General features: G+C 40.2%; 1 protein-coding gene across 2 annotated transcripts in view; it reads right to left on the reverse strand.

Annotated features, from left to right (window-relative positions):
* Positions 1–23,399, reverse strand: part of ITGB6 (integrin subunit beta 6) — an 84,673-nt gene that overhangs the window by 26,604 nt on the left and 34,670 nt on the right. For both annotated transcript variants that reach the window (XM_004375417.1, XM_004375416.1), the window contains 3 exons: positions 13,612–13,701; positions 6,435–6,569; positions 5,807–6,224 (listed from right to left, as the gene is read on the reverse strand). In XM_004375417.1, coding sequence (XP_004375474.1) covers positions 5,807–6,224; positions 6,435–6,569; positions 13,612–13,701 — 643 coding nt within the window. The remainder of the gene's footprint in view (positions 1–5,806; positions 6,225–6,434; positions 6,570–13,611; positions 13,702–23,399) is intronic.

Genomic DNA, 23,399 nt, shown 5'->3' on the forward strand with positions numbered 1-23,399 from the left:
ACTTGTAGCCTACTGGACTGTGAGAGAATAAACTTCTCTTTGTTAAAGCCATCCACTTGTGGTATTTCTGTTATAGCAGCACTAGATGACTAAGACACATGTTATGGGCTAGAGTTTGGGATTCATCAAGTAATAGGTGGTAGTTGAAGCTATTGTGAAAGAGATCATCCAGGAAAACCAGGTAGAGTGAGCAAAGCTCCAGAGAGCACTGACACTTAGAATGTGATCAGCTAAAAGAATGCTACAGAAAAGACTGAGAAGGAATGCTGGAGAGTGGGAGGGAACGAGAGTGGTGTGGAAGAAGATTTTGGATCTGGCCATATAATGTTGGTGTATGAAATACTCTAAAATGATAAAATGTTTGAGATAATGAGCCCCTGTGTTCTTTCCTTAATATTTTTTGTGTGCTTACCATTTTTGAGACACTAAAATAGCCACTTGATGTTCCAAACAAATAACATTTATTTATAAACTCTGATAACTGATACTTCTCTTCAGAAAAAGAAATGTGCAGTTGGCATTTCTCACAAGTTCTGCTCTTCCAGCAATATTCCAAAGGTTTATAGGAATAGTGTAGTGGGTGAGTGGAGTGGTGGGTGAGTGCATAGATTCTAGAGCCATACAGCTCGGGTTTGAATCTTGGCTGGGTGAAGTTGGGGAAGTTACTTAACCTCCCTGTGCGTCAGTTTCCTTATCTATAAGGAGGGATTATCAACAGCTACTTCACAGGATCGTTATGAGGATTACCTAAGATGATATGTAACAGTGTTTAGAACAATTCCTGGTCTGAAAATAGGCCCCATGTAAGTGTTAGTTATTATCATATTTCCTAAAAATTCCCCAGTAGGAACATTTTGTAAGCAAAACTATCAGAGAATTACAATTCCTATAATCACACTAAAATCAAATAGCAAACGTAAAAGAAATCAAAAGTGAAGTAGGTTTCCACTTATACAAGACACCACCGTGTTTACTGTAGAAGGAAGACCTCTAGGTTTCCCCTTATAAACTTATGATTTAGTATAAAACCAAAAAAAACCCAAACCCGTTGCTGTTGAGTCGATCCCGACTCATGGGGACTCTATAGGACAGAGTAGAACTGCCCCATAGGGTTTCCAAGGAGCAGCTGGTGGATTTGAACTGCTGACCTCTTGATTAGCAGCCAAGCTCTTAACCACTGTGCCACCAGGCTCCGACATACATGTATATCATATATATGTCATACATGTATAAACCAAAATCAAACCTGCTGCCGTCGAGTTGATTCCGACTCATAGTGACCCTATAGGACAGGATAGAACTGACCCAATAGGGTTTCTAAGGAGTGGTTGGTGTATTTGAACTGCTGACCTTTTGGTTAGCAGCCAAGCTCTTAACCACTGCGTCACCAGGGCTCTATATGTATACATATATATATACCAAACAGGTTGCTATTGAGTCGATTCAGACCTGTGGCAACCCCATGTGTGTCAGAGTAAAACTGTGCTCCACAGGGTTTTTAATGACTGATTTTCAGAAACAGATCACCAGGCCTTTCTTCCAAGGAACCTCTGAGTGGACTCAAACCACCAACCTTTTGGTTAGCAGTCAAACACTTAACCATTTACACAACCCAAGGATGAGTGTGTGTGTGTGTGTGTGTGTGTGTGTGTGTGTGTGTGTATGATCTCATTATTTGCAGTAGTTATAATCTTTCAAGTTGCTTCAAACTCTGAATTAGTGAATACTGATCTGTTGCTCCTAGGGATAATACAGGGGTAGGTCGATGCAAGTCTCTAGTCACAACATTTTTGCCATGTGATCAATATACAACCTTGTTTTCTGTATGCTTCCATTTAAAGACAACTTATTTAATATATATTGTTGATTCATTAACACTGAATTCACTGCCAAAAGCACTATAGCTCATGCCTGAAAGAAGCTTATTCTAGAATATTTCTCCGTAACGCACATAATGACCTTCTTGTGTTTAAGAACACTAGACAGCCATTCTTCACTGCACTTAGATTTCATTTTAAACAGCAAAATTACCAATACAAGCACAAAAATGTGAAAACGTGGCACTAAGTAGACCACAAAAAGGACACTTGTTTACAATATGAGAGCTGAAACAAGAAGGCAGAGTGTCACCTTGTTCGACCTTAGCTGGGAACATGTGCTTTGGGTGAAACAAATATTTCACTTCTCTGTGTTTGTCCACAAATGATCACAAAAGCACTGTGAGTTTTGATTTTGGGTTTATAAATAAATTTTAGTGAATAGATAAATTTGTCAGTACAGAATCTGTGCATAACGAAGACAGAAGTGTATATACTAAAATGACATATACTAGTCTAATCAAAGATTAAGAGTTGAAATTCATCTGAATCCATGACATTAAGACATATTTAAACTGCATTTCATAACCTACATAATTCATAATTGAACTAATTAATTCAAAGCCAAGAATAATTAAGTGATTTAGGCCAAAACCATTAATTTAGTATTTATATGTAAGTGATCCTATAAACTACAATTTCTTTTTATTTCTTCCCCGGTAAAAGGGGAAACTTACTTTCATGATAGGTAGAAATTTCTATAGTAATTTATTCTGAAAAATTGATATGATTTATAAATACTGCCAATGAAGCGTAACATTTCCAAATGCTTTGAGAATGCCCAAGTGTCTCACTGTATATAAGAGTTACTTGGTAGAATTTTTAAAAAACCCTTCCTGGAGCAACAGAAAAGGACCAACATGGCAAAAACACAATGAGCTCCTTTCAGAATTCAGAAACCTTTCTTCTTTCTTCTGGCCTTCCAAAACTATCACCCTGGTCATGCTAATCAATAATATCCTCAAGCAACCAATTATCAAAGGTACCTGCTCATGCAGCAACAACAAAATTTTCATAATGGCTTCATGGAGAGGCAAGATGATAACCAAAGATCAAGAAAAAAAATTACCAGGCTCTTCTCCAAGGGATAGATCTTTCTGGAATGCCATGGACAATAACTGTAACTGCATAATGGCAGGAAGTTTTTCTATAATTCCATTTATCTGTTAGTTTCTTGTCTCTTAGACCAAAATATAAAATACTAATGGAATCTGAGCAAGGAAAAAATCAATGGGGCCCTATATCTTTGAGTGTTTATAGATGGATAAAAGAAGGTACATGAGAAAGACCATTGTGATAATAGCCCTTCAGAAAAGCAGCATATTGCAGAGGATACTGGTTGTAAAACAGTGAGCTCAGCTTGAGTTGTAAAGCTTTAGTGTGTTTGTTCTGCTGTTGCAAATCACCACCACAGTAGAGTGTCCCTTCACAATGCTAGGCACAGTGTGTATCCTCACACTTAGCACAGTGGCAGGCACATAATAGTATTCCATAGTTATTTGTTGAATTTGAATAATTGCATTTACTTTTATTGTACCATTTTAAGAAACATTAATTAATAATGGAGTAACATCCTTTGAGATGTTACAAAAAACCAAATTGCTTTGGAGAACAGTAATTGTTGAAGATAGTAATGTACTCCACCAGAACCAGTTGCCATTGAGTTGATACTGACTCATGGCAACCCCACATGTGTCAGAGTAGAACTGCGCTCTGTAGGGTTTTCAATGGAGTAGGATAGATCACCAGGCCTTTCTTTCAAGGCACCTCTAGGTGGACTTGAACCTCCAGCCTTTCATTTGGCAGCTGAATGTGTTAACCTCCCCATGCAGAGATGCCAAAGTACCCCACAGTATGAAAGAAACTGGCATTGAGTGAAGTGTTCTGAGTCCAGCTGAAGAAATTCTTGTGTTTTCTAAATGGAATTTCTTTAGCAACCACTGCATCTGATTCAGAGAGCAGCACTCTTGTCAAATCTTCCTAACTAAAATGCACAGATTGAGTCAGCTCTTTTTGAGTTTATTTTTATTTGTATACACGATACAAAAATAAAGTGAAAGACCATCAAAAACGGGAACTGTCTTGCTGAACCAGTTTACATTGTTCTAGGTCACCTTTGATCTAAGACTTAAAGCCCGAAATATAGGTGGTGATAGTACTGCTATTATATTTTATTAGTTTACACTTGGGATTTTTCTGAAAGGTAATTTCCAATGTTGTGAATACGCATTTTATTATAAAATACATATTAGAAATGCAATCTAGGATTTTGCCAAATGTATTCTTTCTATGACATGGTGATGTGGCCTCTGGCTGGCTTCTTGTCCCCTACAGATTGGGCCGCCCTCCACATCTTGCTAAAAGAGGACTAATGTGGGTTTGGAAATGCACTCACTAAACCAGGAAATAAACCACCAAGTGAAAGGGGAGAGAACTGTGTCTCAATCTGGACAGATCCTAAATTTTCCTAGAAAGGATTAAAAGTAAAAGGCAGCAAATGGAACAACCAGAACGGAAATAATGAGACTGCTCAAGCATTGTGAAGAATGTAACCAATGTCACTAAACAACTTGCGTAGAAATTGTTGAACGGGATCCTAAACCTTCACCAAAAACACAATAAAATACTATTTAAAAAAAAAAAAAAAGTAAAAAGGCAGCCTCAGAAGAGGAACCTGCTGGTAGCAATAGCAGCAGCAACAAAGAAGTGCAACTTAGACAGACTTCTAAGGGAATCAGATAATTTTCAAAAAGCTAGGCGTTCTTTGAGGATTCTTTTTCTCCAGTCTATTTCTAAACATTACCCTGTTTAGTATGTTCCTGACACTCTGGATCAAAAGCATAACTTGTTTAGTTTTCTATACAGATAATGGCTTTCTGTTTAGAAAATCTGCCTGCTCACACACTGAAAAAATGAGATGCTAGCACTTAAATTCAGCAGTTAGTATTTCAATTACACCGCAAATTTATATCATTTTAAAGTATATTAATATATTTTTAATTCTTGTCTGAGTAAGTTGTACTTAAATACATGTATATATATCAGAATGATTTTATAACAGTCATGTTATAGGTAATATAGTCTCAAACTACAGTGATTTTACATCTACAAAGAACATTAAAACATATTTCTATTAAAATTTTTCTCAATTTTCTAAAACAAAAAAAGAATCCAAGCAATCCTTTCCATAGCCATCTTCACGTATGTCCTAGCCTAGTATCTGGCACATAGTAGGCATCTAATAAATACTGTGGAATAAATGAAGGCCCTGAAAGTCCATTTTACATTTTTGTGTCCCTTGTCCTTGACAGCATGCTCCTTTAACTGCTTAACATTTGTATTTTTCCAAAGTAAAAGGCATTTAAGATACCCATTGAGTTAGATACCCAGCAGGCTGATCCAGAAAAGTCTGAAAGATAATAGCGTTAAGGTTACATGCAGTTTTGTAGAGTTTGGGTGATAACCAGAGAGAAGGCATTTCTATCTTTTACCTATTTATTCTTAAAATAAAAACAAACCAGTTGCCATTGAGTCCACCAAAAGGCTGGAAGGTCGAGTCCACTCAGAGAAATCTTGAATGAAAGGCCTAGCAATCTACTTCTGAAAAATCAGCCATTGAAAATTCTATGGAACGCAGTTCTACTCCGACATAGATGGGGTCCCCATGAGTCAGAGCTGACTTGACAGCAACTGGTATTTACTCTTAGGGAAACAATAATAGAGATATGAGTTCTGTCGACAGGGCTTTCACTCCAAGTCAGAAAACATACAAGAGGTCCAGTTACCCTAGGTCTAATCCCACTCAGTCCATCAGCAAATACTTATTGAGCACCTGCTCTGCACAGGAACCTGTGAAAGGTGCAAAGCATGCGAAGTACCTTCCTGATACCTGAATGCAGCAGTGTAAGGAGGATGTAGAGGAAGCTTACCTCCGCAGAGCAGCCCTTTGTGCCTCACGCAAGAGAAGTTGTCGCACTGGCAGTAAGGCCCATAGATGTTTCCATAGGGAGACAAGTGGCAGATACACTGCCCGCAGTAGCAGTCACCCCTTCCGCTGCATGAAGGGTGGTCCGGGGCTTCTTTGCAGGAATCTGTGCTCAGCGTGTCCTCGCCACACTCACAGCGAGGACCCATGTGGCCCGGGTTACAGGCACACACCCCACATTGGAAGGAGCCGTTCCCGTGGTGGCATTTGGAGCTGTTCACTTCCACTTCTTTCTGACAGTCACAGTTGCATTCCGAATGGACATGGATTTCTAGGGTGTCCCCCAGCCCCACGGGCTTTATAATTATGTGCCTGTTTCTCCTCTCGCAGTTTGGTATACTCAAAGTCACGTTGAATGAAGCCTGGAAAAAAAACCCGAAAACTAATTATCTGCTTCTTCAATCCACCAAAATGCATGGTGAGAAACAAAGCTGGGTAGAGATCAGCTTTGCCGAAAACGTTTACTAGGAAATCTGAAATTCTTGAAAGGAGAAGTCCAAATTTGGCACATTAAGCTAATTTCTGACCCGTTCGAATATTTCTTTCAGACGAAATATTGGCCATCTACTTACTGTGTCTCCCACCTTCATGTGGGAGCATTTCTTTTGGTGTGCGAAGAGGGTACTATTGTTGCAGACAGCTGTGAATGATAGGTTGAGTCCTTCTGTATCTCCCAATACTTCCAGTTCTACCTCAGACCGCAGTTCCTTTAGTCAAGACATAAAGAGTTAAACGAAGTCACAGCTAAAAAACACAGCCAGAGGAGGAAACGGTGACTCACGTTTATTGAACTATAAATGAATAAAATGAGATTGGGTCTAAAAGACATCCAGCATATTATCAAGCAAGCAAGCAAGCAATCAACACAATACAGTATGTACATACCCTATTGTGTTAAATCTAAGATGCCATCAATTGTAAGATATACCATTATTTTAATGACAGACTGGGACAAAATACCTCAAGATCGTTCTACACAACATATGAATCAGTCACAACAGCCTACCGTTGCTTTGAAAATTATTTAATCAATTCTGAGGGATTTAGCAAATTCGCCTGCTCTCAATTGAATAACTTAGCATATAAAAGGCAATTCTTCTGCTTTTTTCTCACAAAATATAACACAGCTTCCTCTACTTGTGGATGTCATCATTTCTTAGGTCCCATAAAGCAGCTGGTTGTCGCTTTGCCAGGAATACAGAATTGCAGACTTTCATCCAACAATGGATATTTGCTTTGCTGATATCAAATTTATGCCCTGCTGCTCTGTTTTGGTACATTTCTGCGTAGACAATAACTTTTCATTTCAATATTAAATCATAGTGCAGACTTTCTGAAGATATCTTAAAATGCAAATTAAGCTTAACACTTACACCACATTTTTACACAGATAACATGCGTGTTACATGTTTTTTGCCAACTGTGGAACCCCTTTGCACATTATTTTCCTAGGTGAGTTATATGTGTTATATGTGTGGAAGTGTTTTTTACGTGGGCGCGTTATTTGCAAACAAATACAGTATTACCAACAATGCACTTAACAGATTGAAGTGACTACAATATATGCAGCTATGGCCAAGTTCATATACGCACAGGCAATGAAAACTATATCATAAGTATTGCCTGCTGGCAGTGGTTCTAAGACTCCACTGATTGTGAGCTGCATCCTGATTTTAGAGATGTTAAAACACGGGAGGGAGGAACTGTGCCTTAAAATTGATATGCAATTTATTGAGTTCCTATCATACATTTAGAAGTCCCTGGGTGGTGTAAATGGTTAAGTGCTCGACTACTAGCCAAAAAGTTCATAGTCTGAACCCACCCAGAGGTGCCTTGGGAGACAGGCCTGGAAATCTGCTTCTGAAACTCTGTGGAGCAGTTCTACTCTATACACATGGGGTCGCCATGAGTCAGAATCAGCTCAACAGCAACTAACAACAACAAGAAGCTTACTGTCTTACTGAAAAAACCTAGATGGACCCAGGTGACTAAAATGCTAGTCAATGCACCATTAAGTTAAAAAAAAATTATGCAATGCAGATGAGGGTTTGGGACAGTTTAGAGAAGGGAGTGGTCAGTGAATGCTGAAGTAGTAAGGGAAGATAGGCCTTTAAAGGCTGAGTTGGATTTAGAAGTGTGGAGGGGATGACAGCGGTAGTCCAGACAAGGGAAACCAGAGGAGAGAAAGCCCAGTGCCAGTAAGGTGACAAGTGGGGCTGAGAACAAGCAGGCTCTTCTGCTGTCCTGGGTGACACCGAATAAGAGCCCCGATGTTTGGAGAGATGAGTTAAGACCTAGTGCTGTGGGAAACAGCCCCAGGAGTTTTTAGGCAGGGACCCAATCTACTGAAAATACAGCTGAAGGAAAGTTGTCTGGAGGCTGTGCAGGGCAGACTTGTGGAGGCGATAAGGACATGGAAGTGAAGAAAGCTGGGAGGTGCTGCATTCATCCTAGCCCAAGGCTTGAGGATAGGATCTGGGGGTAGTCATGGGAATGGAGAGGAGAGAATCATTGTGTGACAACAGAGATTAAAGGGAGGCAGACTAGATATGAGCACATGGGAGCCGGCAGAGCTGAAGAGAAGAAAGCCAAGGTTTTCTAGGAGGAAGAATGTCAAGGAAGGAGGAAGGGAGAGCTGTTTGTTCTGGAGAAAGACAATGATGTTATTCACATTTTCTCTATTCCTTGTTAATTTACAAAATAAAAGTCTGTATGTGGGGGACAAAACCAAATTATAAGCATTTAGAACAAAAAATTGAAATAAAAACAAATTTTAAAATATTATGAATCAAGTTATACTTCAATTCACCCAAAAGGAATTGCATCCACTTATCCTTTTCATTGTTGGCATTTTAAAAACATATTCAGCTCCAAATTTTCCTGAAGTATTATTTTACCAACTGCAGAGGAAGATGACCCTACTTTCATCTAAAATCTAAGTTGCTGACTGTAAATTCTAAGTTGCTCCTCTTTCCTGTGTTTTCATTTGCTTCGTATAGCGCCCGCTTAGTCAGCAGACTCAGGCTGGCTTTTCAGAATATGTTCTTCATCAGAGATTGAAGTGTCATTTCTCAGTCCTAAAGATTATTTCCATCTCGTTTTATGACTTCAAATTCTGCCAATTTAGCATTAAAATTACTCTTTAAGCCTGTTTAATTTCAGCTAGTTAAATTATACATATTCATTCATTCAGAAAATTTGAATGTCCAATATGTACCAGGTATGGTTCTAAGGACATGGGTAATGGCAAAGGCAAAGATACCTGACCTCTTGTAGTTCATATTCCAGCGTGAGGCGATAGGAAACACACAACATAATAAATAAGAAAACTATGTAGAATGTTAGAAGGTGATAGAGGCTATAGAAAAAAGAGCAGGGTAATGGAGATTAAAGAAGTGTGTGCAGAAGGTGTACGCTGAAATTTTAAATAAAGTGGTCAGGGTAGGAGTCATTGAGAAAGTGGCATTTGAAGAGTCTTGAAGGAATTGAGAAGTTAGCCAGCTATCTGTAGAAAGAGTGTTCCAGGAAGAGGGTAGAGCCAAAGTAAAGGCCTTAAGTGGGAGCATGTCTGGTGTGTTCTGAGAACAGAAAACCAAGGAACCAAGGGTCATTGTTCTGGAGCAGAGTGAGCTAGAGGAGAGTAACGGGAAGTGAATTTAGAGAGGTAATGTGAGAGTGGAGGAGAGCACATCAGACGGGGACCTGGTAAGCCGTTATAAGGAATTCAGCTCTACTCTAAGGAAAATAGGAAAACAGTTAGGGGGGTTCTTCATCCAGAGGAGTGTGATGATCTCACCTAATGTTTTTAAGGAAAAATTCTAGCTACTATGTTGAGAACAGAATGTAGGAAACCAAGGATGAAGGGGGTAGGGGGAGTTAGGAGGCTATTGCAACAATTCATGTGAGAGAAGAAGTTGGTTCTGACCAGGATGGAGGAAGTGGAGGTAGTGAGATTGGATCAAATTCTAAATAATTATGAAGGTAGAGATAGACTTTCCAGTAGCATTTTATTCCAATAGAATTTCCTGGTGGATTAAATGTACAGTGTAAGAGAAAAAGAGTCAAGGATCATTCCAAGCTTTTTGGTTTGAGTAACAAGAAGGATGGAATTACCATCAACTAAGGAGAAAACTATAGGTGGAAGATGTTGGGAAGAGTCTAGATCTCTCTCCTGAATTGTCAACTAATATATCTACTGACTCCTAGACATCCCCACTTGGATATCTATGAGAGAAATAAAGCATGGTTGCTGGCCAGCATTAAGGGTCTGCTTCAGGTCCATGATCATGAATTTAAAGTGAGACCAATGGTTATATGTTTTACCCATCCACATTCAGCTGTGTAGAGTGATGAAAACTGGATTTAACTAGGACTGTGGTTGGCCACTGGAAAACCTGCTGGTGTAGTGGTTAAGAGTTTGGCTGCTAACCAAAAGGTTGGCAGTTCAAATCCACCAGGTGCTCATTGGAAACCCTATAGCACAGTTCTACTCTGTCCTACAGGGTCTCTATGAGACAGAATCAACTCAATGGCAATGGGTTTTTTTGGGTTTGGTGGTTGGCCAAACAATTTCAAAGGAACAATAAGGGGCTGGGGAGTTGAGAGTGTGTCTAAGGCGTGACCACAATGATTGATCATTGAGTTTAAACTGGGGGCCCGTGCAAGAAAGGATATCAGGGGGTAAGAAACAATGAAGAGAGAGTAGGGTCAATTAATTGGAGATTCTGATGACTTCTAAGAAATATTAGGGGTACTAGAAGGAGTGAGCTAAAAAGATAGGAGGTGGTGAGCAGAAAGTGGGTGGCATGCAGTTGAGATTGTAAAGGAGTCTATTGGCAATTTCAAGGTTTAAGGTATGATGAGAGAGTGAGACTATGAGAAGTGGGGAGGGGAAAAGATCATTTAGGAGAGGAGTTCAAGAAACTGAAAGGCCAGGGTATGAGAAAGATCATCCATTCATCCATTCATCCATCCATCCACCATCCACCCATCCATCCATCCATCAATCCATCTACCTACCTACCCTGACATCATCAAGAATTAATGCAGGAGTATGAGTTGAAATTGACTTGATGGCACACAACGACAGTGTTGGAGAGAATGACACAGTAAGTCAGGAGTTAGATGAGAAATGAAAGAAATGATGACCTTCAAGTCTGTAATGACAACCATAATGAGGACTAGGGGTGACAGAGTCTGACCAAAATGATGGAAATCTCAGCATGAAATAGTTGGAATACCATACTTCAAATTCCACCAGGAATATTTTAATGCAAATTGCCCAGGGAAAGGACCTCAATGTTTCCTTGTAGATGTCATTATTTCATTTATTCATATACTGAGTATCTCTTATAAGCCAGGCAAAACCAAACAAACCAAGTCACTTCCCTCATGAAGCTTATATGCCCATAGAGGAGTTTACCCTTGGAATCACTGATATTTCAGTAGCTTTTATTATATGATTAGGGAAGGAAGAAAATTAGCTACTGATGGTCAGATGATTACAAATCTGGTAGTTAGGTTAAAAAAAAATCAATATGGCACTGTAAAATCTGAGATGAAGTTCATAATTACTAATTACAAACACAAATAGTCTACCTCTGTCCCACTAGAAGTCAATTAGAAGCATTTTGTTTTATCTCGATGTATTTTTTCCTTCATTCCTTCCTTCCTCTTTTTATAGACTGGAAAGAAACTGAGCCCACAGATCTCCATATTATAAAGACCTTTTAGAATACATCTAAAAATAACAGTAGAAAAATCATTTAAACTGGTGCCAAGATCCTCTGCGTGTGTCATTTGTGAATCATGAAGTTTCAGTAAAAATCCCAGAGCAAGATTGTTTAGTATAAGAGATATAAGAGTAATAGACACTTCTTAGTATTTTTGAGACAGTAAAACAGGAGCATGAGATTTAATTCAAATGTTTAATGCCTTAATTTCAACAACTTTAAATTATATGAGTGATTTGGGACCACTAAGCTAGGTTTGGAGCCCTGGTGGCGCAGTAGTTAAGAGATCAGCTGCTAATCCAAAGGTTGGCAGTTCAAATCCGCCAGCTGCTCCTTAGAAACACTATAGGGCAGTTCTGCTCTGTCCTATAGGGTCGCTGTGAGTTGGAATGGACTCTCAACCACCAAGGGTTTGGTTTATTTTATCTGGAAGCTAGACTTAACCTCTGGCAGGGCAGCAGGGCCATGGGCGGGGCTGGTCAGATGCAAGAGGAAATATTTTTGACAATTCACTGTTTTCTAATTTGCTTAATTCTTTTGAAGATTTTAGTGGTCAACAGTTTTGAGAGTGTTGGGTTAAAGGAAGTGATATGTTTCTAATTCAGTGAAGGATTGCCGTGTGATTTTATTTGATTCCACACATTAAAACTTTAATTACTGCATCGGAGGGAGCAAGGTTTTTACAGTGTTTTGTTGACAAGCTTTCCTGTCTGGAAGAATTTCAACCATGAGGTAATGTGGTGATTAATTTTTGATACGAGCTAAGAAGTTTCTGAGGCTATCGGTGGAAAAAACTCCATCCTCCTGTAATTTTAATGGACACATCTGTATTTTATTCTTTGATGAAATGAAGGGTTTGAAAAGGAATTCCCTGCTTTTTCCTCTTAAAGTGACTTTCAAAATTGGTAGGGTGATATCAAAATCACTGGGGAATTTTTTTCAAAATATGTAGCTCGTCCTGTTCAAGTTCTCTTAAAATGTCTGTAAGAGGATTCTGGACCTGGCTGTTTTTAAAAAGCTTCCCAGATGATTCTGAAATGCCATTTAGTTAAAAAACAAACAAACAAACAAACAAACAAAAAACCCTGGTTCAACATATACTAAGTATTAGCATACACTGCATATGGGTCATTTATTTGTGATTTGAAAACATTAAAAATTAGGACATTTTATTCATTTATTATTGGGTTGCTTTGTTAACAAATGTTAGATTTACAGCTTGTAAAATTTTACTTTTTTTGTTCTTGTCTGAATTTAGAGCATCATCTTTTTTTTTTTTCTTTGTTAGTAAAGGCAGAAGAGGGCGATGATATTTAGAAATCAAAATAAAAAGAACAGGCAACTGGCTATTGCTTGTTAATTAATTTAGTCATGAAATAAGGATAAAGGAAGAGAGCATTATGTAACCCTGTAGGTATGTATCTTATTTCAAGGGAGGCGTTCTGTCCTCAGGTACTAATTCACAAAATCAAGGCAAATAATCATATACATACTTATAAAACCAAGGAAAAATTTCCCTGGTTCACCAAAGTAGAGCATCTCAAAATTGGTGTTCCTGGTGATTTTTGATGCTTTGTTGTGTAGCCAACACTTGCGTTTTTTCTTGAGTTCTGTCCTTGTCTCAGGAAGGCTGTGGAGTTACTTCTCCACGTAGCTCTGTTACTCACTGGCAATTTAAACTTAGGTTTTTTTTCACACAGATAAGAGGGGAGCTTAATTGTATGACTCATGGAGCCAATTGAGTAGAATTAAAATTCTCCCAGGTGACTGTCATAAAAACCACCTAAACTTTATGATCCAGTTTATGATTTTTCTAGCTTCTGTTCCATCTTTCAGGAAGAATATCTTCAAATTAAGGGTACAGAATTTATATTTTCACTGCATTAGTGCAGAGAGATTTTCTTTGGAAAAAAAAGAACTCTACCAACAAATGAGAGTACTCGTAACTGCCCAAAACACATCTTAGTTTTGAATACCAAAAAAATGTAAAAAAGAAGAAAACTGTAAAATATCATACTTCATAAGCTGAGATGATCAGCTGGAGAATGTTTCCAGAGTCCTTCTGAAGTAGCCCTACCGTGGCTCCAGGAATAAGTTTTGCGTAATTCTGTAAACAAAAAGAATAAATCAGTCTTTGTTTGCTCACTGTAATTGAGAAACGTTAAGTGTGGGATTCAACTTGCTGACTGTGATTGCCTCTGTTTAACTGGCTGGTGAGAACAGGCTCCTGATAATCAACTGGCGTTTCTCCTGAAACTGTAGCTCTTGCATCTGTGCAGCTTCCTGCACTCAAGTGGGAAATGCACTGGCCCGAGTTGCCACTGGGGAAATCTGGTGTCTGTGGTTGCGTTAGTCTAGAGCCGTGGTTTATATCACGATGGGAGTTAGGTCTCAAATAACAATAGTAACATTTATATAACGTTTTCCATCCATGGAGCATCTGTGTCCAAGGATTTCTAGCATGCTTTTGGGAAATATTTATTTTCTCTTTTTGTAATGTTTAGAAAACAAGGTTCTGTCCATATGGGTCAGTGACCAGGTCACTCTGTAAAGTCATTCAGTCCAGGCGCCTTAATGAGCAGTCACTTGGTGGAGAAAAGGAGTGAATTATTCTGATTCTTGCTGTTAACTCCCCCTTTCCTATAGCTAATGGGCACTTCTTTAGGACCTGGAGCTGCGGAAGTCAGCGCTGTGCTGGGGGCAGTCGGAATCACTCCCCATTGCGTCAGGACTGGGTGAGTCAGAACTTTGCTCTAAATGGTACGCATTCTCCATTTATTGCCTCTCCTGAGATGCCATTCCCAATCAGGGAGAACTCACAATACTAACTCGTCAAAGCTCTGGGTATCCAGCATGGCCAGGGAAAGAGGCATTGCAAAGAAGGGAATTTTCCAGAGAGCTGAAAATTTCCACATCCTTCTCCTGTAGAGCAGCTAGTGGGTTCGAATCGCTGACCTTTTGGTTAGCAGCTGAGCACTTTCACCACTGTGCCACCAGGGCTTCTCTTAATTTTTAAGTTTGAAAACTATTATTTTTAATCAAAGGAGACTGGATAGAGCAAGCAGTTTGCGATCAACTGCTTACTGAAAGGTTGGCGGTTGAAGCCAGCCAGCAGTGCTGTGGAAGAAAGTCCTGGCAATCTGCTTCTTCTGTAAAGATTGCGGCCAAGAAAACCCTATGAAATACAGTACTAGTCTGTAACATATGGGGTTGCGACTCCACGGCAGCTAACAACAACGTTTTTAAGCAAAAAGTCTTCTAAAATGTATAATACACATCCCTGCCTTCTTAAACAAAGAATCCAAGCATATTTTGACTTTTTTTTCTTGAAGAAATAGAGCCATATTTATCAATATTAACTATTGTTCTATAATCATCAAAGACTTCTAAAATCCATGGAGAGGTTCCCAAGTGGACCCTGACTGCTATGCTTTTACTTCTTGTATTTTTTTAAAAAAATATTTTTTATCTTCTTGTTAGGCTGTCAGGCATCACTTGCCTACAGGTATATTCATTTATTCTTTTACTGTTACATTCAACCACAGCTATTAAGTAGGTTTCATATGTTGTGCTGTATCAAGAGGAGACAACCATTCTTTGTCAGCGGTGTTCTTCTAAGTTACTCTGTGTTGGAGAAAACCAGATGACTGAGTTTATTAAAATGTTGAAAAGAATACATAAACTTTGAGTGAAGGATTTAGGGCATCTCCTATAGAATTTTAGTAGCTTAGAATATGCACAAAGGCACGTTAGAACTAATAATTATCATTAATTATAATAGTGATACGAAATAAATAAATCAGGATAAGAGAAACCAAGGAGAGCAGTAAATAAAACCAAGATGAGGAGAGAACACAGAAGGTATGTAGGAAGTCGCGGGCAACTTTCTAGAAGTGGGCACCTGGGTAAGTCCAAGTTTTCTACACCCCTTGTATGGAACATTTGGAGATTCGAACCTACCCAGAAGCGCCTTGGAAGAAAGGCCTGGCAATCTGCTTCTGAAAGGTCACAGCCATAAAAATCCTATGGAGTGCAGCTCTTTTTTGCACCACCTGGGTTGTCGTGAGTCAGAATCAACTCAATGACAACTGGGTTTTGCATGGAAAAATAGGTTTTGGTTTTAATTTGTGGGTTTTGGCATTTTCTACTTATTTCAGTGTTCACGATTGTATTTAAGTTTGAAGTTGCTAGAAATTTGAACTCTTGAATGTGTCAGATGTTGCTCCGCCTTGACATTGTGTTTTATTATTGAGCAGGCTGCGGGCAGAAATCCAGACAACATTCCTCACCTTTCTTCCATGCCCCATGTCACTGCCTGTTGACTGTGGGCCCCACTCTGTTTCCCTGAGCTGGGTAGAACTTGTAAAATACAGGGAAGGCACCACTTCATCGACTTACCTTTTCAAATAAACACATGTTATGGAGAGGCTGTGAAGCGTGAGAACTGTGGTTAACAGCAAATACCTAAATAGGAACTTGGATTTCACTCAAGTGGAGCAAGAATGTGCGTAAATTTGACTGATCCCAGAAGAGAAGACTGAAGGAAGCCTTAGAGGCTGACGAAGAAAGGTTCAGATCTTTTAGAAAAAGAATTTCAGGGTTCTTAACTTTGAGTGACACCGCTATCCTTGAAAAGTGCGGTGCAAATGGTTAACGTGCTTGGCTACTAACCGAAAGGTTGGAGGTTGGAGTCCGCTGGTAGCTCAGAAGAAAGTCCTGGCAATCTAATTCCGAAAAATAAGCCGTTGAAAACCCTATGGAGTGCAGTTTTACTCTGACACACATGGGGTCACCATGAGTCAGAATCAACTCAACGGCAACTGGTGGCTATCTCCAAGGCCGAGGTGGAATGGGTATTTTCTACAAGCACAAGTTCAAGTAGCCTCCAAGTTTTGGGTTAATTCTTGGTTAACAAAGCCAAACCCATTCACTTCCTAAAGCACAATTATGATCATGTATGTGGTATGACATTAATGTTGGCTATTAGGATAGTGGTTAACATGAATCACATTTGCTGATCACCACTAGAATGAAGTATAAAGGAGTTGGCAGCCAGTAGCAGTACTCCATGAAAACACTGACAATTGTGTAGAGAAGAACTATTGATTTCGGGATGCTGACTCCCCCAGAAACATTTCAAATAATTAACTACAAACATGGAAAATTTGGCTTCCTGTTCTAGCACTGTAAAAAATTGCACTTTAAATCTTGTAGTATTATGATGACTTTAAATGTAATGTATCATATGCCTTCCTTTCATTAAAGTCCTATAATAAATCGTCATGATTAAACATGTTTAATGTTAGAAAAAAGATGATTTTGCATGCCTGGATATGATGAATTATAGCATTGTGACTCTAAAAGATGACTCTTGGATATTAAAAATGGTGAGTTCTGTAAACATAATGCTGCACAAGCTGGTTAAAATGCAAACTCCTATGCTTGGGCTTGAATTTCATAGGCTTCAATTCTGTGTTATCTACTCATGGATTATCCTAATTATGGATTTTCTTGCCTCCTCCCTCCATGCCACCCAGGAGTCCTGGAGTTGCTTTTCTCACTCATATTTGCAAGGCTGGTTTTCTTCTGATTGCCTTAGTTTTCTTAGCTTCTTTTTTAAGCCCTGTTTATTGGTTCACTCTGTCCCCATCTCAAAAAATATTTACTTGTCCAACAGTCTGCATTCGCTCCCTGGAAACCTCTTCTTCGTCAAGGATACAGGATAAGAAGTGAACAGGAGGTCATTTAGCAGACAGGTATCAAAGAATGCATAGGGAAGTACCTAAATTCCCACCTGCAGACTTGGATTCCTCTCAGAGAGTGTGTCCAAGTTCGTTGCCTTTTGGTGTCTGTTTGCTGGAACCACCTGTCAGGTGTGCATTCCTGCTTGGATCAGGGCAGAGAAACCTGCAGACACACACCTGCTTCCCCAGCTTGCCTTGGACAGGCTGTGGGTTGGCTTTTCCTTCAAAGAGACACAGGCTGAAGACCTTGGCAGACCCTCCTCTACTTTTGGTGATATTTTGGTGTTCTCCCCCATAGAAAGGATGGCTCCTGATATGACCTGTGCTCCTGTTGGACAGACTTCCTGTTTGGTTAACTCTTCTTCTTCTGGTTCCAAGCCTGGCTGTGTTCTGGGATAGTGTGTAGTATTAACTGTATCCTTGCTGGGCATTTGGACTTGGTTTCTGCCTTGGATCGTGCCGCTCCTCTATGGGTGTCCAGACCCTTGTGTGCTATTCCTGCGACATTTTTGCTATGGCCTCAAGGACACCTCAGAGCTCTTTAGCAACCATTTTATACAAACCACACTACTCATGCCCCTCATTAGAGGGTAGGAAGTCAGAAGCCTGCTTGCCGCATTTCAGCTAGCAGCATTTTAATAAAGACTTTGTAAAACCAAATGTTTAGAGCAACCTGCTGCCAGTTATTTGACACAAGGTGTAATCAATTTCTACCTGAATTCTATCTACCTGGATAAGGAGCCGAGGGAGGTGTATACCTGGGCAGCATCCTTAGCTGTCACAGCATAACTTGGCTCTGTCTGTCTCTCTCCCCACCCTCAGGAGCTAGTCCCAGGAACAAGTCCTCATAAGCTGCAGTTACGGATTCACGGGGCCTGGAAACAGGATCAAGAGGTCCTCATAAGTTTCCTGACATTCTCAAGCACCTCCTGCCTTTCAACACCTGCATCCTCAGAAGCCCAAGGCTCCTGGAGTATCTATTGTTGGGGGACTGTGGGACAGCCTCAGGGATGTGGCGGGAATGCTCTCTATCTCCTCAGGTTCCACACAGCTCACTGCGCGGGTGCAGGGAGCCTATCATGTAGCCAGGGCTAAAGGTGGCCAGAATCAGCACCCTCCCATCACCTGGGAAAAGAATAACTCGAGCTAACATTTGTACCCAGTATTATGCTTACTGCTTTGCAAGTGGTATATCTTTCATTCCTCCAAGCAGCTCTATTATTTAGGTACTATTACTATCCCTGTTTTACTGCCGAGACACTAAGGCCCAGAGAAGTTAGTTAAGCTGCCCAAGGTCATCCAGCTAGGAAGCGGTAGAGCTGGGCTCACCCCTGCCATCTGCTTTAGAGCCAGACCTCTTAACTAGACCACCTATGGTAGGTGCCTGGCAGTGGCTACCCCCGAGTTTGTGTCTGTCATTGGTGAGCCTGAGAGAGGTTAATGAGTTAGCCTGAAAACTGGGCTGGGGTTCTTTTGATTTCTTTAAACTTTTGTTATTGTTAGCTGCCGTGGAGTCAGCCCCCAACTCATGGTGACCCCATGCACAAAGGAATGAAATGCTACTGGATCCTGAGCCATCCCCATGATCATTTGCGGATCTGATGGTTATGATCTGTAGGGTTTTCATTGGCAGATTTTTGGAAGTAGATCACCAGGCCTTTCTTCCTACTTCATCTGCTGAAACTTGTTTAGCATCATAGTAACATGCAAGCCTCCACTGACGGATGTGTGGTGGCTGTGCATGAGATGTATTTGCTGGGAACAGAACACGGGTCTCCCATGTGGAACTGAGAATTCTACCACTGAACCACCACTGCCCCCCTTTAAACTCTATACCCTTAGTTTTAACTGGAGAGGCTAGTACCTCAGAAAATAAATGGGAGAAGCTGGTCTTGACTCTAAAGCCAGTGCTCACTCTAGCCTACCAGGGCACGGCTGGGCTGTACCAGGAACTGGTGCAAATGCCAACAAAAAACTAGGGTAGGAGTCTCATTAGAAAGTTCAGATGATAATGCCTTAAATTTATATATAGAGGCTGAGAGATTATAGAACAATTTTTGGAGCCCTGGCAGCATAGTGTTTAAGAGCTCAGCTGCTAACCAAAAAGGTCAGCATTTCGAATCCTCCAGCTGCTCCTTGGAAATTCTATGGGGCAGTTCTACTCTGTCCTATAGGGTTGCTTTGAGTCGGAATTGACTCCACGGCAATGGGGCTTCTTTTTGTTTGTTTGTTTGTTTGTTCCTACCCAAAGAAAAAATGAAAGGAGAAAAAGAGTTGTGGCTGTAATCGTTTTCAAACCAAAACACTACATCTTGAAAGAAATGTAGGAAGTAGTGAAAGCATAGAGGCAAAGAATAATTTCCTGGGGACCGTATTGTGCTATTTATCTGGTCGAAGGAAAACAGCTCTTTGCTGGCAAAGCCTTGCTTTTGTCAAGCAGTACGCTGCTTCCAGAGCTAGAGGCGGGCTGGGCCTGCTGAAATAAGTCCTTCTTCTGAAGGCAATCAGAAGGCTTTCTTCCCATGAGGTCTTTCATTATTGTGGGGTTTTATTCTACTGGTTCTCATGTTCATTATCAGTAAATGGAGGGCTCCCAGTTTTATGCAAAAGTTTACCCCCAGGCTTGACTGTGTTACTAGGACAGCCAGGATTCCAAGAAGAACAGGTAATTGTTTCTGGCATAAGGGTGGCATGAACGCCTGTCTCTCGGTTGCATGATATGTGCTTTGCCTTCAGGCTTTCAACTGTCAGCATTCCATAGCCAGGCAGGTAGGGATGGGAGTGTGCTAATTAGATCAAGCGCTTGATCTTGAAGTCTGCATCAGCAATGACTAGGTAGTCGGGCTTCAGTACTTTTAGCACTACCTGTCTTTCTCCCAGTCTGCCCCGGAATGTAATTATCTTGTCAGCCAAGAAGCTGCACTGTGCAGCTGAGCGAGTGCTCTGCAGCAGTAACAGTGATAAACGAAGACGAATGGACCCACGGTGCATGACTGTTCGGAGACAAACAAATTCACAGAGAGGCATTCGAGAATGGAGATTTAGAGAACAAAGAGGCTACACTGAGTATTTGTTGCTGAGGATCCTTCAGATCTTCTCTTAATAAGATTACCCTGCCTTCTGAGAGGGTTCACAGACCTTTCCTGGCATTGCAAGTCCCAAAGCTTTAGAAAGCTCTTTATAAAATGGGAATGGATGTGGGATTCAGTAGCAGCCCATAGGCTTTGCTGACCAAACGGCAGCTAATAAAACTTTGAAGGATAACTCGTAGGAAGCCAGTGAAGGGGGCAAGAAAATAGAAAGCAGGTATATGTGTGAAGATTGCTAAAGAAGTAGAGGCCGTTGCTAATTGAAGTGTGGTGGGTGGATTCGCGGCATCAGCATCATCTGGGAGCTTGGTAGAAATGCAGACTCTCAGGATCCAGCCCAGAACTCCTGAATCAGAATCTGCCTTTGAACAAGGCTTCTGGGTGACTGGATATACCAGAAGAATTTTAAGAAAACACCCATGGCTGGGTCTTAACCCCAGAGATACGCATTTAATCAGATCAGGGTGTGCTCTGGGCATTGAGATTTTTAAAAAAGCTCCCTAGGTGATTTTAATGAGCAGCAAAGGAGTCATGACAATGTAGAAAATAAAGGAATTCTGTTTTTAAGCCCTTATATTCACAATGCATAAAGTGTTCTCAAGCCAGTCACACACCTGTGACATCTATTCTCGGCGACAAAAGTGGTGTTTGGAATGCCTGCTACCCGTGGAATAGCACAACAGCTTTTTTCCTTGGCCTTCAAAGCTGAGAGGTCTAGTTTCAGCCTAACTCTCCCACTCCCAACCTTCACTGCCAGCTCACTTCAGGCAGACTGGCCTTTTCTCAGTTAGTAAACACACTGAGTCCTTTCCTGCCTCAGAGACTTTGCACATGAGTGTTCCTCTTGAAAACCCCTCAACCTCCAGGTTGCTGCTTTGTTAACACCTCTTAAAAGGCGCCTTCCCAACACATTCTATCCAAGGAAGGTCTCACTCTCTTCCCCTCCATTATTGTCCATTGTTATACGCTATTCTTTCCTATTTCCTTAACAGCACTATTAAAAGTTGTAATTATATTGTTATGTATTCATTAATTATTTCTTACATGTTTTTCATTCACTAGACTGTAAGCCCCTCGAGAACAAAAATGGGGCCTGTTTTTTATTCTTCACTGTATTCCCAGTACCTAGTTCAGTGTTTGGCACCTGGAAAGCATATAAATACTTGTAGAAGAAATGAATGAATGCAGGGGTCAGTAAACTGGCTTGTGGGCCATATTTGGCCTGCTACTTGTATTTATAAATAACCATGCTCATTCATTTATGCTCACTCATGGCTGATTCATGCTACATCAGTAGATTTGTCATGACAGAGACCATATTACCCTTAGACTTAAATTACTACCTGGCCCTTTACAGATAGGACTGTCAGATAAAATACAGGACACCCAGTTAAATTTGAATTTTACAGCAGAAATGAATAATTTTTTAACATAAGCATGTCTCAAATATTGCATGGAACATACTTCTACTAAAAAGTTAGTTATTGTTTATTTGAAATTCAAATTTTGTAACCGGACGTCCTATAGTTTTATGTGCTAAATCTGGTTACCCTACAGAAGAAGTGTGCCAGCTCCTGAATTAATGAATAAAGTGTGTCCAAATGTGTAAATCTTGAAAAGCTCAACGTATAACTTCCAAAACTTTCTGTTTACTTTCTGAACATTCAACACTGCAGGGGCAACAAAATATTGAACTATATTCTAATTAATACTAGCCCCTTAGTAGCATATTTTGAGCTCTTTCAGATAATTAAACTTAAAATTAAAAAAATGTACTCCCAAACACTTCTTATGTCCTGGAGGCTATGAATTTAACTTGTCCGGATCCCATATGTTATTGTTGAAAAGACTGCTCTATGGAGAAGGCTTGGATGCACTTAGACTTGTTCACGGGGATCCGAGCTGGGGCTATTTCCCTGTAAGCATATGCTATAATTTGGGCCAGACTTACAGACACCATCACAAACAGAGTGGGCAGCCAGAATCATGGGAAAGACTTCAGGGTATGGATGAGGAACTGAATTAACCAGGAATCACTTTGCCCTGTGGGGCCCTGAGAAACCGTGCAGAAGGGTAATTACACAGGTTTTAGCGCTTTGCGGGTATGGAGAGAAAGGCTTTGAAGAAGCCGAGTTTGCTCACAAATCATAGGTCAGAGCCCTCACTAAGGGGTATTTTTAGGGATAAGAAAACTGAGACTAGAAACAATTTGTTGGTCCCATTAAAGTTATCACATGAAGGTGTAAAAAAGTAACCAAGTAAAAATTACCACGTGTATATGTAAAAAAGTAACGGGATAGGTAAAAACATAGTAAATGTGGAGGTTTTGGGGGCTGTGGGTGGGAGTGGGAGCAAGTTTGATTTTATTCTCTAGTGGACACCCTATAGTTACAGTAGCTATCATTATATTTTCAGGATCTAGGATTTTGTACGATGACCCTGTTTTCATCTAATGTGACTGTCAATAAAAGTGATTGTTCAATGTGTAACTAAATGAAATTTAATTTTATGCTTTTATAAGATTATAAATATATAAACTCGTTCAGAAAGTTTGGACGTACTTAATATGTACAGTATGAGGCTGTTATGGATTGAATTGTGTTCCCGCAAAAATATGTATCAGCTTGGCTAGGCCATGATTCCCAGTATTGTGTGTTTGTTCACCATTTTGTAATCTGATGTGATTTTCCCATGTGTTGTAAATCCTAACCTCTACGATGTTAATGTGTCTTGGAAGAAGTACAACAAGAATGCTCCTTAGAAGCAAAAGACTACATCTTACATACTTTGGACATGTTGTCAGAAGGGATCAGTCCCTGGAGAAGGACATCATGCTTGGTAAAGTAGAGGGTCAGTGAAAAAGAGGAAGACCCTCAATGACATAGATTGACACAGTGACTGCAACAATGGGCTCAAGCATAACAACGATTGTGAACATGGTGCAGGACAGGACACTGTTTCGTTCTGTGGTA

Source organism: Trichechus manatus, unplaced genomic scaffold, assembly GCF_000243295.1.
Source record: "Trichechus manatus latirostris isolate Lorelei unplaced genomic scaffold, TriManLat1.0 scaffold00036, whole genome shotgun sequence".
Lineage (NCBI taxonomy): Eukaryota > Metazoa > Chordata > Mammalia > Sirenia > Trichechidae > Trichechus > Trichechus manatus.